At 43.8% G+C, this 16,971-nt stretch overlaps 1 protein-coding gene across 3 annotated transcripts in view; it reads right to left on the bottom strand.

Moving 5' to 3' along the window:
- The window catches only part of BPHL (biphenyl hydrolase like), a 37,015-nt gene that overhangs the window by 5,219 nt on the left and 14,825 nt on the right, over positions 1 to 16,971 (bottom strand). For all 3 annotated transcript variants that reach the window (XM_025445952.3, XM_025445959.3, XM_025445942.3), the window contains exons 5-6: positions 9,892 to 10,023; positions 6,662 to 6,785 (exon numbers count right to left, since the gene is read on the bottom strand). In XM_025445952.3, the coding sequence (XP_025301737.1) occupies positions 6,662 to 6,785; positions 9,892 to 10,023 (256 nt within the window). The remainder of the gene's footprint in view (positions 1 to 6,661; positions 6,786 to 9,891; positions 10,024 to 16,971) is intronic.

Genomic DNA, 16,971 nt, shown 5'->3' with positions numbered 1-16,971 from the left:
TGAGAGTAACATTTAAATCATTACAATTCAGTGAAGCAGATTGTCCTCCCCGATATAGGTGGGCCACATCCAATCAGGTGAAGGCCCAACCCTTCCCCAGGTAAGAAGGCATTCCTCCTGCCTGACGGCCTTCAAACTGGGACATGAGCTTTTTCTTACCTTTGGGCTCAAACGGAAACACTGGCTATTCTGGGCTCTCAGGCCTACCATCAGCTGTCTTGGGTCTCTAGCTTGTCCACTGAAGGTCTTAGGCTTCTCAGCCTTCATAGTTGCGTGAGCCAATTCCTTATTCCATAAAGTCAACCAGCCTCCATGTGTGCGTGTCTGTTGAGTGTAACCTACTGGTTCTATGTCTCTGGAGAATCCTGAGACGCCCATAAGCCTACACTGACAATGGTCTGAAAGTCAGGTCAGAGGGCAGCTTGCCCCTGACCTGCTGTCAAGCTACACCCCAGCTGTCTCCTGGGACCCTGGTCACCTGCGTCTACACCACCATTCCAGCCACAGAAGTGGCAGCTACTGTGTACTGAGCTCTTACTAGATCTTAAATGTACAAATACTTCCTAATTCCTCAAAAAATATTTTGAAATGATGGGTATCATCCCCATCTTACCTACAAAGAAAGAGAGGTACAGAAATATATGCGCACTGCTTACGGGCACACAGTGCCAGAGCCAGCACTCAAAGGCGGGTTTAATGGGGTCCCTGCCAGTGCTCTTACCCACTGCGGAGCGCTGCTCAGGATCCCAGCATACCAATTCTGCTCTCTCGGCAAGATTCCACCTCCCACCTCTCCCCTCCAGTTCACATTGGACCCTTGGTGCCAACTCTTTGCACACATGGACTTTGCCCCTCATTCTTTCCCACCTGATCTGGCTCTCTGGCCTCGGCCCCGGAACATGCAGTTGGACTCTGCACCACACTTTTTGGGACTGAGTCACCAGTCAATGGCCCCTGTGTGCCTCTCATGTTCTCTTTCTTTCAAAGCGTACTAAGCACTTTAAAATGTACCAGACCACATCCTGGAACCGGTGCTGAGATGCTCAACAGGAGGAAAATTAAATTCATATGCTCACAGCTATTCAAAAGGACCATGTGGTCTCAAAAAGATGAGTAACTGGAAGAGGAGGCTACATCTGAGTTGCTACCTGAGAGATGAGTACACGTGGCCAGGCAATGGGAGAGGGTGGAGAGGAGGGCTGTGGAGAGGGATTCCAGGCAAGGTGCTGGTCATCTGCAGCCGGGTCTGAAACCTGGATCCTGGTCTCTGCTGGTCCTCTCATTCCTGAGATCTGAGCACCTCCATAGAAACATATGCTTGTGCACTGAATTCATGTCCCAGGAATCTGTATGTTGAAGTCCTAACGCCTAGCAATTCAGAGTGAGACCGTATTTGGATAGAAGATCTTTAAGGAGGCGATTATCTTTAAGATAGATTATCTTTAAGGAGATCATATGGGTGGGACCTAATCCCATGTGACTGGCGTCCTTATAAGAGGAGATTAGGGCACAGAGAGGAGAGACCATGCGAGGACACAGAGAGAAAAGCCATCTATAAGTCAAGGAAAGGAGCCTCAGAAGAAATAACCCAGCGATACCTTGATCTCAGATTCCGAGCCTCCAGGACCATGAGGGGATGCATTTCTACTGTTTAAGCCACCCAGCATGTGGTACGTGTTACAGTGGTGCTAGCTGACCAGTACTCACAGAGGGAGAACACAGGTGGCTTCACCAGCTGTGAAGTCACATCCTCTTCTGAGCTGGCTCAGCCCCACTGCCTCCTGAGGCTGGTCTACCGCAACCCCAAAGGCTGCCAACCTCTCCTCGGTGCAAACCCTCTGAAAGCGTGTGGGGCTGGCCTTGAAGAGTGATGCCCAAGAAGCAGCCGGCTACCCAAGGAGGCCGTGAGCAGCGTCAGGGCTTTGCAGTCTAGAGGGGAGGGCTGGATGAGCAGGGGACGCATAGGGGTTGGGGCAGGACAAGGTGCACTCCCCATCACTGCTAGAATCAGAGTAGCTTTTATGTTATGTATTATGTCTTGGACTTCTGCATTAGAGTCTGTTAGGAGGAAGGGTTCAGCTACCTAAAAACAAAGTCTTTAAAAACGCTGAACTGGAATGATATTTAAGGCCTCTTCACTACCATTGTTCCTCACAAAGAGAAAAAGAGAGACAAATTAACACACACAGCAAACAGGCCTGCTAAACCACCTGAGTCTTCATTTGGCCTCCTTCTGAGGACAAAAAGGCATTAGTTTCATACGTGGTATCTATTTGTTGGTATAATCTTTGAAGGGATAAACTGTATCCTTACAGTTAATTATACACGTACCTGGCAAGGTAATGAAATACCGAGTTCACTGCAAACTTGCCACTCAACCTTGCTTTCCTGTTGCCACATGGCCTGCAGTGCCAAATCTCAGGACTTTGGTGCTCAATGAATCCACCTTCCTTTTCTGGGGTCCGAAATAAACCACCTGTGCTCTAGGTGGGTTCAGGCCCCACAAAAAGAACTCTTTTAGCAGAGGAAGGCAGCAGGTGTAAAACGCAAGCCAGTTTAAGATCATCACTGCCAATAACACTTCACCTTCCACTCATTCATTCCAAGGAATATCTGCTCTAAGAGAATTATCTTCTGGGGCACCTGGGTGGTTCAGCTGGTTAAGCATCAGCCTTTGTCTCAGGTCATGATCCTGGGATCCTGGGATCCAGCCCCCCCTCGGACTCCCCGCTCAGGAGGGGAGTTTGCTTCTCCCTCTCCCTCCGTCTCTCTCCCCTGCTCGTGTGCTCACTTGCTCTCTCTCTCTCTCTCTCTCTCTCTCTCTCTCGCAAATAAATAAATAAATAAATAAATAAATAAATAAATAAAAATAAAAAAAGAAAATGATCTTCCATAAAATAGTCTACTGAAATAATTAACATCTGAATGGGAAGGGAATATTTTTTTCCCATATTGATGTATTCTGTTGCTAGGAGATGGGTTTGGAACAGAATTCCTAAATTAAACTTCCTTGCAGACTGACTTTTATTGAACCTGGCTCTCTAAGAGAATACACTGCATTTATCATGGGCATTAGCGTGCAAAAACCTGTCATTTCTGAAGCCAGAGGACAATTAACCAGGTCGGCAAGTATATAATCCAGGCATCTTACCATCATATTAAAGTAAGAGTATGTTTATGAGAGGCAGATGTACTGTGGGGGGAAAAGTGCTATATTAGGAGGGAAAAAAAAATCTAGGATTTGTCATTTGCTATCTATGCAACCTTGGGAGATTACTTAAGATCTTTCAATCTTCACTTTCTCATCTAAATGGGGACAACATTTTTTTTCACAAGTTTGTTGTGAAGCATAATTACGTATTGTATGTAAAATGCCTTTTAAAATATAAAATACTATATAGATCTAAAAATCATACAGGCTTATAATAATCATATTTTATTGTAGAATAAAAAGCATGTCCTTCACATTTAAAAGTTCTCCAAGAAATGTGTTGAAATTTATCATGGAATAGTATGATTAAGAAGCAATGGATGGCTGGAGCCCCTCGGTGGCTCAGTCGGTTAAGTGTCTGCCTTCAGCTTAGGTCATGATCACAGGGTCCTGGGATCGAGCCCCGCATCGGGCTCCCTGCTCAGCTGAGAGTTTGCTTCTCCCTCTCTCTCTGCCCCTCCCTCTACTCATGCTCTCTATCTCAAATAAATAAACAAATAAAATCTTAAAAAAAAAAAAAGTAGTAGTGGATGGCTTACACCATACACAAAGATAAACTCAATATGGATTAAGGACCTACATGTGAGACCTGAAACCATAAAACTCCTAGAAGAAAGCACAGGCAGTAACTTCTCTGACATTGGACATGTCTCCTGAGGCAAGAGAAACAAAAGCAAGAATAAACTATTGGGACTTCATCAAAATAAGAAGCTTCTTGAATGAGAGAAGATATTTGCAAATGATGTATCTGATAAAGGGCTAGTATCCAAACTACGTAAAGAATTTATAAACTCAGCATCCAAGAAGCAAATAAACCAATTAAAAAATAGGCAGAAGACATGAGTAGACATTTTTCCACAGAAGACATCCAGATGGCCAACAGACACATGAAAAGATGTTCAACATCACTCATCCTCAGGGAAATACAAGTCGGAACTACAAGGAGGTATCAGCTCACACCTGTCAGAAAGGCTAAAACTGACAACACAGGCAACAAAAGGCATTGATGAGGATGCAGAGAAAGAGAAACCCTCTTACCCTGCTGGTGGGAATGCAAACTGGTGCAGGCACTCTAGGAAACAGCATGGAGCTTGCTCAAAAAAAGTTAAAAATGGAGCTACCCTACAATCCAGTAATCACACTACTGGGTATTTACCCCAAAGAATATAAAAACACTAATTCAAAGGGATACATGCACCCCTATGTTTATAGCAGCACTATTTATAATAGTCCCATTACGGTAATAGCCCAAGTGTCCCTTGATAGATGAATAGATAGAGACGAGGTCGTATATATACACAATGGAATATCAGCCATAAAAAGGATGGAATCTTGCCATTTTAACGACATGGATGGAGCCGGAGAGTATAATGGTCAGTGAAAGAAGTCAGTCAGAGAAAGATAAATACGATATGATTTCACTCATATGTGGAATTTAGGAAACATATAATCAAAAGAAAAAAAAGAGAGACAAACCAAGAAACAGACTCTTAACTACAGGGAACAAACTGAGGGGAGGTGGGTGGAGGGATGGGTGAAATAGGTGATGGGGATTAAGAGGACACTTATCAGGATGAGCCCCAAGTTAACATACAGAATTGTTGAGTCACTATACTGTGCACCTGAAACTAATATAACGCTGTATGTTAACTATACTGGAATTAAAATAAATTAATAATAATTTAAAAAGTAGTGGAACTGTTTTTTTTTTAAGGATTTTATTTATTTGAGAGACACACAGAGAGAGAGAGAGAGAGCAGGAGCAGGAGGGAGAGGCAGAGGGAGAAGCAGACTCCCCGCTAAGTGGGAAGCCCAACACGGGGCTCGATCCCAGGACCCCAGGATCATGACCTGAGCCGAAGGCAGGTGCTTCACTGACTGAGCCACCCGGGAGCCCCCGTGGAACCGTTTCTGAGTCTGTTCTCCTTGCTGGATTGTGTGAGTGCTCAGGACAGGGACCAGCACTAACCATGCCAGGCAGTGCCGGCTCAAGGTGGGCATCAGAAATCAGCTCATGGGGGGAAAGGAGCAAAGGAGGGAGGCAGAGAGGAAGGGAAAGGGGGAAGAAGGGAGAGAGGGAAGGAGGGAGGATTTTCTGAAGTCATTAATAAAGCCAATTTCAAAAGAATTCCATAGAATCCCAAAGATGTCCAGAATAATGACAGCATCTCTGGGATTAATACATAGTCTCTGAAGGGGTCGAGACTGACTTAAATGCTTATTTCCCAGTATGTTTGTTAAAAAAAAAAAAAGTAAATAAAATCAGGTCACTATCCCCCCTGTCACAGCTCACTTTCTCCTCCATGGTATGCACCCATGGCATGGAAAGGAAACACTAAATTTATTCAACTTCAAATTTTCATCTTGATAGAGAAGTACCAGCAAAACCTGGCTTCTGCGTCAGCCGAAGTATTTAAAAATTAAGTTTCTGTTCCATACAAAAATGTACGGAATTGAAGAAGAGAATTTCTGCTGACATGTATAATAAGCTGCTTCGATGCCCAAGGCTGCTTGGCAGAAACAAGAATGCGAAGAACAAGTAACATGTAACTCCTGTTTCATCGACCGAGCCACCAACACGGCTTGGTATACGTTGGTATTTTGTGATTCTGAATAACAGGCTTCCCATCTGATGTGTACATATTTAAGGCTGAAATAACATGAGAAGTTTACAGCAGAATTCAAAGTGGGGAAAAAAGCAGGATTCAGAGTTGAATACAGAATATAATTATATCTATGTTTTTAAAATACTAGAAAGGAGGAACACACATTAATAATGCTAACAGCAGAGATATTTAAATGAGTGACAAGCAGCGGGCAATTCGTTTTCTTGTTCTGATTTCACAAATTTTCTTTCCTGGGTAGATGGTACTTTTATAACAATAAACTCATCTGAAAATCCCCAAATTATATAAAACCGTTTTAGTTAACACTGCTTGCTGTAAATCTAAGCTGTGTGCAGTGGTACAGAACTCAGCACCTATTAACACATTTGCTCTCGCGGCAACGGCAGCCGTAAGAGGTCTGTCTAAGAATTCCTTTCCTTCTGGTTCCCGTTTACCCATAAGTCAGGGCTCCCCGTGCTCTGGGTTTCCCTGGGAATCCTAAACATGTCAGTACTGTTTACTGGGAGGGTGTGGGGGGTGGGAGGGCTAAGGCTTTAAAAACCCCCAACCCCGGAGCGCCTGGGCGGATCAGTGGCTTCAGCATCTGCCTCCGGCTCAGGTCATGATCTCAGGGTCCGGGGACTGAGCCCTTATGGGGTTCCCTCCCTCTCCCTTTGATGGGCCTGCTCCTTGCTCGTGCTCTCTTACTCTCTCTCAAATACATAAATAAAATCTTAAAGAAAAAACCCCTCCACCCCCAACATTTCCTTTCAATAGCTCCTTCAGGGACATCCTCAGCTCTGGGGGGTGCGCCGGAGCAGAGACTGGCAGGGACTGCACTTACCGCGACCCTTTCACGTGTTTGTGTATGAAGTCGACGTGGGGACGGGGGACCAGAGGATCCTTCTCCCCGTGCACGATTAAGGTGGGGCACTGAACCAGGGGCAGCAGGTGCCTGCAGATATTCCCTGCAAGACAAACAGCACGGAGAAACTGTTTCAGGGTGGCCATGGCGCCAGGTGAGTCAGAGGCGTGGTGTCCTGCCTCCCCCTGGACCTCCGTGCCCCTGTCCCTAAAGAGGCGGTTTGCGCTGGATGGGCCTTGAGGGGTCTTCTAGCTCTCCCAATCAGTGGGCCTCCTTTTCTGTTTCTCAGGTTTTTTTTTTTCTTCTTGGAAAGCTCTCCTGGTAAACAAGCAGCTTTGCCTGACTATATGTGGAATTCATGCAAAAAAGGAAAATAAACAACAACAAAAAAACCCACAACTCTGTATACCATGAATAGCAGTCCCCATTTTGCAACTTGATGGTAGATGCTTGGCACCTCAAAAGCATTTCCCTTGAAATAAGGTCTTTAGTGTTCCCTGGGGTCCCAGCTAGCCCTTAGGGCTTCTACACCTCACTGCGAAGTTTTAAGTTACACGTGCCAAGTAGGCCGCCCTTCATCCCTCCTGCCTCCGCGACATTCCTGACATACTCTGGAGATGGTGAGGCCCTCATCTCCTCCTGTCACAGCGCTTCTAAGTCCGAGGTGGGACAACCTGGCTCCGGTCCTGTCCTGCTCTTTCCTGCCTGGGGAATCTTGGTGGCTCTTCGGTGATGAGTTTCAGCCTCCTCTCTGGTCAAACAGGGGACAGTTACAGTTCTCTGGGGTGGCCGTGAGGCCAAAAGGAAGTGTCACAGCTACAGTTCTGGGCAGTGGGCAGGTACTCCGTAAAGCAAGCTCCTTCCTCCCCCGCCTCTGCTGGGGTCGCTGGGAACCTGAGAAAGCTGGGGTGCTGCCCAGACCGGCCTGCTGCGGTGCTGCCTGGGCACCCGGCTGGTCTCCTCAGTATGGGGGTCACGGCCTGCTCAATGAGAAGGGGACAGGTTGGCTAGGGAAGTACTTCTCTAGGTCTCAGAAGCTGTCCTCTCTGGTCTCTGGGGTGACACACACCTGCTAACGCAGATCAGAACCCTCTTAGTCCTCACAGCACTTGCAGGGTGGTGATTCGCCTCTTGGGTTCACAGGGAGGGAGCGGCAGCTTAGAGAGGTTGTGAAGTCTGCCCGTCGTTCTGAGAGCGACCAAGTAGCAAAGTAGCAAGGCCACACTTCACACTCGGGCCTGTCTGGCTCCAAATCCATGCAGTTAGCCCCGAGGTGAAACTGAGCACCCACAAACTTGAGTGCACAATTATGGGAAAAAAAGGGGGCTCCTGTCAGATTATGAGTGTTGAGGGGAGATAAGCAGTTTATTAACAGGGACCCCTGGGTGGCTCAGAGGTTAAGCGTCTGCCTCCAGCCCAGGGCGTGATCCTGGGGTCCTGGAATCGAGTCCTGCATCGGGCTCCTACATGGAGCCTGCTTCTCCCTCTGCCTGTGTCTCTGCCTCGCTCTGTGTCCCTCATTAATAAATAAATAAATTCTTTAAGAAAATTAGTTTGTTAACAGTCTTGCTGTAAGATTATTTATGCACTGCTAGTTCTTCTATATTTTGACATTTTTTCCTTTTTTTTTTTTAACTATATTTGTTTTTTAAAAAATTTAGGTTTTTCAAAAGTGGAGGGTTCAGGGATTTCCTCTGTGCACGTGCACTGCCTCCCCCGCTATCAATATTCCCCACCAGAGTGGGATGTTTTTATAACTGATAAACCTGCACTGACACGTCATCGTCACCCGGAGTCCGGAGTTTACATTGGGCTTCACTCTTGGTGTTGCACGTTCTGTGGGTTTGGGCAAGTGTATAATGACATGGAACCTTAATTATGGGATCACAGAGTATTTTCACGGCCCTCAAAATCCTGCTTTGGCCATTCTAACAGGTGAGTACTGGGATCTTGTTATTTGGCTCATCTTTTAATCAGGTTGTTTGTTTTACTAACAAGAGATGTGAAGAGTCTTGTACATCTGGATCACCTGCTTTAGCAAGTATTTCCTTTGCAAATATTTCCTTCCTCCCAGTCTGTGGCTTGTCTTTTCATGCTCTCGACAGTGTCTTTCCTTAGGATGGAAGGTTTAAATTTTGACAAACACAGGGCATATTTTTGAGCCTGCTAATTCAATTCTGTTTCTACCTTTGGGTCTTCCTACCCCTTCAGTCAGGAAAGCATTAAAAGTCCACATTTCAAAAATCTGTCTTCTTTAAAGGAGAACCGTCTTAGACATTTTTTTATGGCATTTTTGTTTTAAGAGCTGAGGGAGACACATTTGCCACGGCCTATTTCTGTGGCTGGGTACAGCATCTGAACAGGATATATTTGCTGTTTTGAACCTGAACCAAAAAAGTAACATTTCCAAATGTCCTTTTCATTGTGAAAGTTTTGATAGGTGTGACTCACTCTGGAAATGATTACCTAATGGATCAAACTGGTCCTGCAGCTGCAGCCATGTTGTCATCAACATGCTCCCAGATTAGATCTTAGCTACTCTATTCTTTTAGCAATTAAAATAGGAGAATGATTATAAATGTAAATAGCTATTTAAAAACAACTTTAATTCAAAATTTCTCTTTAGGATGTCAGTTCTTCCTGTTACTGGAAATCATGTTAATTTTTCAGATAAAGACGGGGAGCTACAGTCACATAACTAAATTCTGAAGGTGGGGAAATACACTGAACAGTTCTCCTCAGGCTAATTCTGGTGGAGCTGAAGGTCAGGACGGACAGGCCTGCTTTTTTTTTGGCCCAGTGACAGAGGATGTAATGCGTCTATATGTGAAAAAGAAAAAAAAATATGGTATACGTGGCAGCTTGTTTGTTTTCTGATTATCCAACTCCAGAATTAGAAAAAGACAAACACTATTTGAGGCTTCTGGAGAATTACTTGTCATCATACGCACAAAGGATTAGAAGGAAAGAAAGAACAGTTTGCTATTAAAGACTTAATGTGAACCCTGATACACATCATCTAGTTTAAGGTGGATTTATTCTACAAGAGCATGTATGGTATACAATCACTAGCATCCTCTGTCCGCACATCAGTGTAAAAGGACAATGGGTGAATGCATTCATCACCAGGAATTCTGGAACACCAAGGGAGGAATGCAAGCAGCGTCTCTAATCAGCAAAGGAAGAGCTAAACAGTTCATATAACCTACCATCTGGAAGATGTTTAAATTGTTGCATGCCATCCACCCACTTCTCACAGGTCTTGGCAAAGTAGTCATAGCCATATAAGGTTTCGAGAGGTTTTCTTGTTTTCTCACTCCATTTAGAAACATCTCGGATACCTGAAAAATAGACGAATTGACAAGAACAGGTTTAGTCTAGGGGCACTTGGGTGGCTCAGGTCATGATCCTGGAGTCCTGTGTTGGGCTTCGTGCTCAGCAGGGAGCCTACCCCTCCCTCCCCCTCTGCTCCTCCCCCAGCTCCTTCTCTCACTTGCTCACACTCTCTCAAATATATAAACTCTAAAAAAAAAAAAAAAAAAAAAAAAAAAAAAGAACAGGTTTAGTCTAATGATAAGTAAGGTTTATCTTTTTTTTTTTTTTTTTTTTTTTTTTTAAGGTTTATCTTTAGGTATTGCAAACATACTCTACTCTGGAGCCACGGTGTTTGCTGCTGTCTGCCTGGAAGCCCCCCAAACCCACCCCACCCCAGCCCACCCCACCTCCTGCCCCTGGTTTCACGTGGCTTACTCCTCACTTTATCCAGGTCACTGAGGCCGCACCCCTCCGAGAGTACTCTCCCTTCATCTACTCTGCTTAACATCTATCAGCATTTTCTGTGCCCCTGGCAGATGGTCTCCCCACTAAGATGAAAGGAACTTGGCTTTGTTTGATTGCCCATTTATCCCCAGAACCCAAACCAGTGCCTGGCACAAAATAAACTTTTACTAACTGAATGAAATTAGATCTGCATTCAATGCTTTCCGTTAAAGTCGTAAGATATAAGATGATATTTCTGCAATTAGAGTTACCTGAGTAGTAAGACTGACATGATTTATAAAAGAGAAGGTTTTTTCTGAATTATATTCATGTCCATTGAAAAAGAGAGAAATTATTCATTCTGGTTTCTGCTACTGAAGAAATATGGGTGTAAAAGGCTAACTACGAATTCAAAACCTTATTACAGATGATTCATTCTTTAGGAAAAGAAATAGTAGCTAAAAATTCCTTTTAAAATGCATGAACAAATTTAATTACTCATTCTTTTCTGTATTTCTTTATGTTTTAATTTTTTTAAAGATTTTATTCATTTATTCATGAGAGAGAGAGAGAGAGAGAGAGAGAGGCAGAGACACAGGCAGACAGAGAAGCAGGCTCCACACAAGGAGCCCAATGCAGGACTCGATCCCGGGACCCCAGGATCACGCCCTGGGCCAAAGGCAGGCGCCAAACTGCTGAGCCACCCAGGGATCCCCTCTTTTCTGTATTTATTTAAACACACTGATAACTCTAAGGCTTCTGAGCATATTACATATTGCTTACAGACAGCTTTTAACGCAGTGCTTCCCTACACAGTACACCACAAAGACAACACATTACTAATGATGTGAACTACTGAACAATAACCCCACCACAGCACTCTCGGTGGTGCCAGGCCCTTTGGCAGGCACCTTGTATGTACTCAGTGAGTACAGATAACAGAGTGGAAGGAAAATTGTCATGTACAACTGCAACTGCCTTCTAAGGAAGGTAGATGCTGTTACAGATGACCCCAGATCAGTTCATATCTGCAGAGGTAAGCCCAGAGAGCTGACCTGCTCTGCACAGGAACAAAAGGACCTCACAGAGGGGACAGAGAACTCTGGAAATTAGGAGGGTGGGGACGAGATCTGGGAAGAAGAAACAGGAGAGTTGGAAGAGGGGAAAGGAGAGAGGAGCAAGATGTCATAAAGATGGCCAGTAAAGAAATCTCCCATAGATAGTTCTTTTCTTTTTTTTTTTAAGATTTTATTTATTTATTCATGAGAGATGCAGAGGGAGAGGCAGAGGGAGAAGCAGGCAGAGGGAGAAGCAGGCTCCCTGCGGGGAGCCCAATGTGGGACTCGATCCCAGATCTCCAGGATCATGACCTGAGCTGAAAGCAGATGCTCAATGGCTGATCCACCCAGGCGTCCCTCCCATAGATATTTCTACTTGGGCTCTACTGCAGACCACATCCTGCAGACCACATCCTCTGCAAGGTGTCCTTGCAGTGAAATGACTAGATTTTATTTTATTTTATTTTATTTTATTTTATTTTATTTATTTTATTTTAATTAATTAATTAATTAATTAATTTATTTATTTATTTATTTATTTATTTATTTTTTGAGTAGGCTCCATGCCCAGTGTGGAGCTCAATGCAGGGCTTGAACTCACGACCTGAGACCTACGCCTAAGCTGAGATCAAGAGTCAGGCACTTAACCGACTGAACCACCCAGGTGTCCCTACAACTAGATCTTTCATAAAAAACTTTTTTTTTGTTGCATTGTTGGAGTTGCAGCAATTAACGGAAACTGCCACTGCCATTAATGAAAAACAGACCATTGATAAAAGAGAAGGGAATAAAATACATTTGCCCTACGGAATGTGATACAGCAAGGATATGCATGTGTGTGTGTGAGAATGAAGAGAACCTAAAAACAGAAAAAAGAGTGGTAAGACTACTCAAAAGGCAGGGTTGCTTTTGGGAGAAACGCGACTACTAGCTGGGGTTGGGTGGGTAGGGCTGAATCTGGGATTCCTAGACTGACTGGAGATTAAGATGGCCCCAATTTGGTATTAATTCCGTGGTTCCCTACAGTAGCATAAGTAATGTAAATCCCATCTGAAGGAAAGCATCATCAATTTGTCTACATGGTCCTTTTTGCTTACGTGTTTTCAGGTTAAGAGTACTAATGACAGGTCAGAAAACAATCCGAATCTTTATACAGCTAATGAAAAAGCTAGAACATTGGAAGAGAAAGCTTAAGAAATGATGCAGACCAGGGCACAGAGAGACAGGAAGATGGGCAAGACACAGGGAAGATGGTAAGACCAGGCCCACAAAGTCCAATCAGTCCCGGAAGGAGGAGAGGACGGGGGAGAGCAGAGGAGAAGCCATTCGGGAAGGACACGGGCAAGGATGGTTTGCAGACCTGATCAAAGATAAGAGTCCGAAAAAAAAATAAATAAAAGGTAAGAGTCCACAGACAAAAATCGAATGTAACTCGAACTGGATTAACTAAAAAGGAATTTGCATCTAAACACACAACAGGGGATCCCCGGGTGGCGCAGCGGTTTAGCGCCTGCCTTTGGCCCAGGGCGCGATCCTGGAGACCCAGGATTGAATCCCACGTCGGGCTCCGGGTGCATGGAGCCTGCTTCTCCCTCTGCCTGGGTCTCTGCCTCTCTCTCTCTCTCTCTCTGTGTGACTATCATAAATAAATAAAAATTAAAAAAAAAATGGCAGAGAAAATAATTTGCCATTTACGTGTCTGTACTTAGCCAAATGATCTTTCAAGGAGTGTGGGATAAAGACATTTTGAGGTAAAAACTGAGCTCACTACTCACAGAGCTGCCCTTAAGGAACTTCTAAAAAACAACTTGAGAAGGAGAAGTGAGCTCAGGAGTATCTGAGATGAAAGAAGGAAAGGCGAGAGTACAGAAAGTGACAAATGGGTCCGTAAATGTAGAAACGCACAAAACTCGCCAAGCTCGCAAGAAAGCAAAACACTGTAACTTTTTTTTTTTTTTTACACTTACGTTAGTTCTGTCTGTAAAGGAAGCAAAAGGACAAGCCATATGCTGTGCAGCACAACTACTAACACGATTCCTAACCAGCAAGGGGAAAATAATCAGATTATCAATAAAACCCTGCCAATCAGTAGCACTGTAATAATAATGGGAGGTGTTCTAGTCTCCTGGGTGTCACCAGGTAGGCCTGTTAAATGTATCATTTTGTACGTATCAAATATTACATAAAAGTTTTAAATCTACAAAAAGATATATAAGGACATGAATAGGTACAATACAGAGGAAACCCCAGTGGTGCATAAATTCGCAAAAAAGATTCTCAATCTTATCAGTAGGAGGAAAATGCAATTAAGTCTCCCAGTAAGATACCATTTCACATCCATTTGACTGGCTAGGATTAAGAAGTCTGGTGATTGCAAGTTTCTGTTGAGAATATAAATTGAGGAATCTAATACGCTGGAGGTGGAAATGCAAATTTATTTAGTTGGAAAACAATGGGTCACTTGTAACGTGGTGTATTTGCATAACACAGTATTCAGCAAATTTCACGTCTGGGCCTACACTCCAGACCAACACTGTTACTCATAGGCCCTGAAGACATCTAGGTACATCAATGTTCATGGCAAGAGTGAAATAGACCATCGATAAAAGAGAAGGACATAAAATACATTTGTCCTATGGAATATGATACAGCAAGAGCATGAACGAATCTTAGAAATTCAATGTTCACTAAAAAAAGTGACTCAGAGAAGATCTATAGTATGAAGTCACTTTGCATAGCTCAAAGAAAATAATGAAACTAAATTACATATTGTTTAGGAATAGAAACATATGTGACAGAAGTGTTTTCAAAAAGTCACAGGGATGATGGTAGGACTCAGCCCAGAGGTAGGGGTACACTGGGGAGGAAGCACGCGGATACAGCAAAGGTATAAGCAGTGATCAATCTTAGGTTCCATGGTAGGCTCATGGGTGCCCGTAATTCAGTGTCACATGTGTTACATTATATGTATCAAGTATTATACAATTAAATAAAATTCAATTACAAAATAATATTATATAACAAATTGCAAAATAAACTTTAAATATATACCTTATATAATATATAGCATATACATTATTCATAATTAACTTATATATTTGTAAGATACACAATTTGTAAGATACACTAGATATAATACAAATGTTTAGTTTATATATGCATTATATATTTTATTATATTATTAATGTAATTAATATGTAATATAAATATAACATTTTGAATTTATATATATTTATTATTATTTTTAAAAGACTTTATTTATTTACCAATAAGACACACAGAAAGAGGCAGAGACAGGAAGAGGGAGAAGAAGATTCCCTGAGGGGAGCCCGATTCAGGACTCGATCCCAGGGCCTCAGGATCACGCCCTGAGCTGAAGGCAGACACTCCACCATTGAGCCACCCAGGTGCCCCTTAAACTTATATATTTTATAAAATCATATGTATTTTTATTTAAAAAAATTCCCTGTGACAGGAAAGCCAAGACTTTTTAAGATCCAAGTTGGCTACTGTTCAATATGAAGACATTTTTCTGCCTAAAATGTAAATTCCTCTTCTTGGGATAGTGGAAGATTTTTTTTTTTTTTAAAGACTTTATTTATCTATTTGAGAGAGAGCAGAGAGCACAAGTGGGGAGGAGTGGGAAAAGAGGGGGAGGGAGAAGCAGGCTCCCCACTGAGCACCGAGCCTACCTCGGGGCTCCATCCCAGGACCTGAGATCATGACCTGAGCTGAAGGCAGACACTTAACAGATTAAGCGACCCAGGCACCGAGCGAGAGATTTCTGAAAGTGAATTAACTCAGTAAAAGCAGGCATTTGGAATGAGAGGTATCTATTAGTATGTGAAATTTGGAGCAAAGCTTTTGACTCTCACAGGAAATATTATCTAAATCTCGAGGGGCAGAAAAATCCAGCTGTAGCTGGAGCAAGCCGGATGTTCACAGCAGGCACTGTGGGTAAGGCCCACAGGCTCAGAGGTCATAATGGCTAGGTCTGAATGCCAGCACCTGCACCTGCTAGCTCAGCGACCCTGAGCAAGTTCCTTAATCTCTCTGCTAGTTTCTTCATCTGAAATATGAGAATTATAATAACACTGAGATAAACAGTAAATAAGTTAGATATGAAATGTGCTAACCACGGCACACGGCATATTATAAGCACTCAAAAATATTCTACGTATCTATATACTTACTTGTGTTAACTTTTTTTCAAGAGGAAGTCAGCTTTACCCCAAAGCATGACTTCCACCAAAAAATAAGTAGCAATTATGTTTCACAGTTAAGTTCCTAAAATAACTATTTGAATCAAACTATTTGCTGATTCGAAAGGGATATAATTTATATTCCCCCCTCCAGACTGATACATTTCTTTTTCTGAGCATATAATTTGTGCTAAGCACCAGAAAACTCATTCACTCTCCATTAATTAGTGAATTAATCCAGTAAGCATTATTTGAAGCTTGTTGAGTATTAGTCACAGCAGGTACAAACTTGAATAAGATACAGTCTCTGCTCCCACGGGCTTACCATCTAGCCCAGTTGTAAGATACCTCTTAGAAGAATGGGGTAAATGTTGTAGGAGAGGCCGGGGGAGGACAGAGGAGGGTCAGTAAGCTCAGAGGGGCAAAGGGAGGGAGTGGTAGTGGTGGGGGGCTTCCTGGAGGAGGCACTGCTAGATTTAAGTGTGCGAGAACAGAAGCCGGCAAGCAAATACGGGAGCCGTGCCACCTATTACTAGAACTTTCAGGTGGCGAAAGAAAAAGATGGGCGTGCGGGGGTAGAGGAGACCAAGCGGCAGCAGAGGGACACAGGAAAGAAGCAGGGTGTTGAGGGGGTAGGGGAGGTGGTCCTGGCTCGCTCAAACTTTGGAAGCAAAGCAGAGGAGTCTGAATTCTGTTTATCTGGAAAGCCATGCGAGACCTTGGAGGGTTTTCAAGTAAGACGTATCTTAGCAAATGACTATCCAAGCAGTTTGGAAAGGAGACTGAAAGGAGGTAAAGGCGGGACGGGGTGGAAAGTGCCGGTCCATCTAAGTGGAGACAGATGGGGCGGCCTGGACCCGGGGCCTGGCGGGAGGAACGGAAACGGTGAGATGGATCCCAGACAGCGCAGCAGACGGCGGGGAGAACGGGGAGGGCTGGATCGCTGCACCGCAGAGGCTAAGCTGCAGAGGCCTTACTGGCCCACCTCCCGGCTGCGCCGTCACCCCAGGTTTCTTTGCCTCCTCAGCCCCGAGCTGAGTAATAAATAGCTACGTTAACGGTGTTACCTCATAGGAGGCACTCAATAAATCATGCAATATGCTTTTCTGGAAGAAAGTATATTCCACTGAGCGTCACTTATCAAGGTTGAGAAACGTAGCAGGAAGAACAGGTGCAGAGGAAAGATTATGAGTTCGACTCTAGACACACTGAATGTAGGGAGCCCGTGGGGCAACTAGGTGAGAAAACGGACCTCGAAGTGTAATATCTG

The sequence above is a fragment of the Canis lupus genome, chromosome 35 (assembly GCF_003254725.2).
Source record: "Canis lupus dingo isolate Sandy chromosome 35, ASM325472v2, whole genome shotgun sequence".
NCBI lineage: Eukaryota > Metazoa > Chordata > Mammalia > Carnivora > Canidae > Canis > Canis lupus.
Note: the sequence above shows the minus strand (reverse complement) of the source record. Positions and strands in the feature narration are given on the sequence as shown.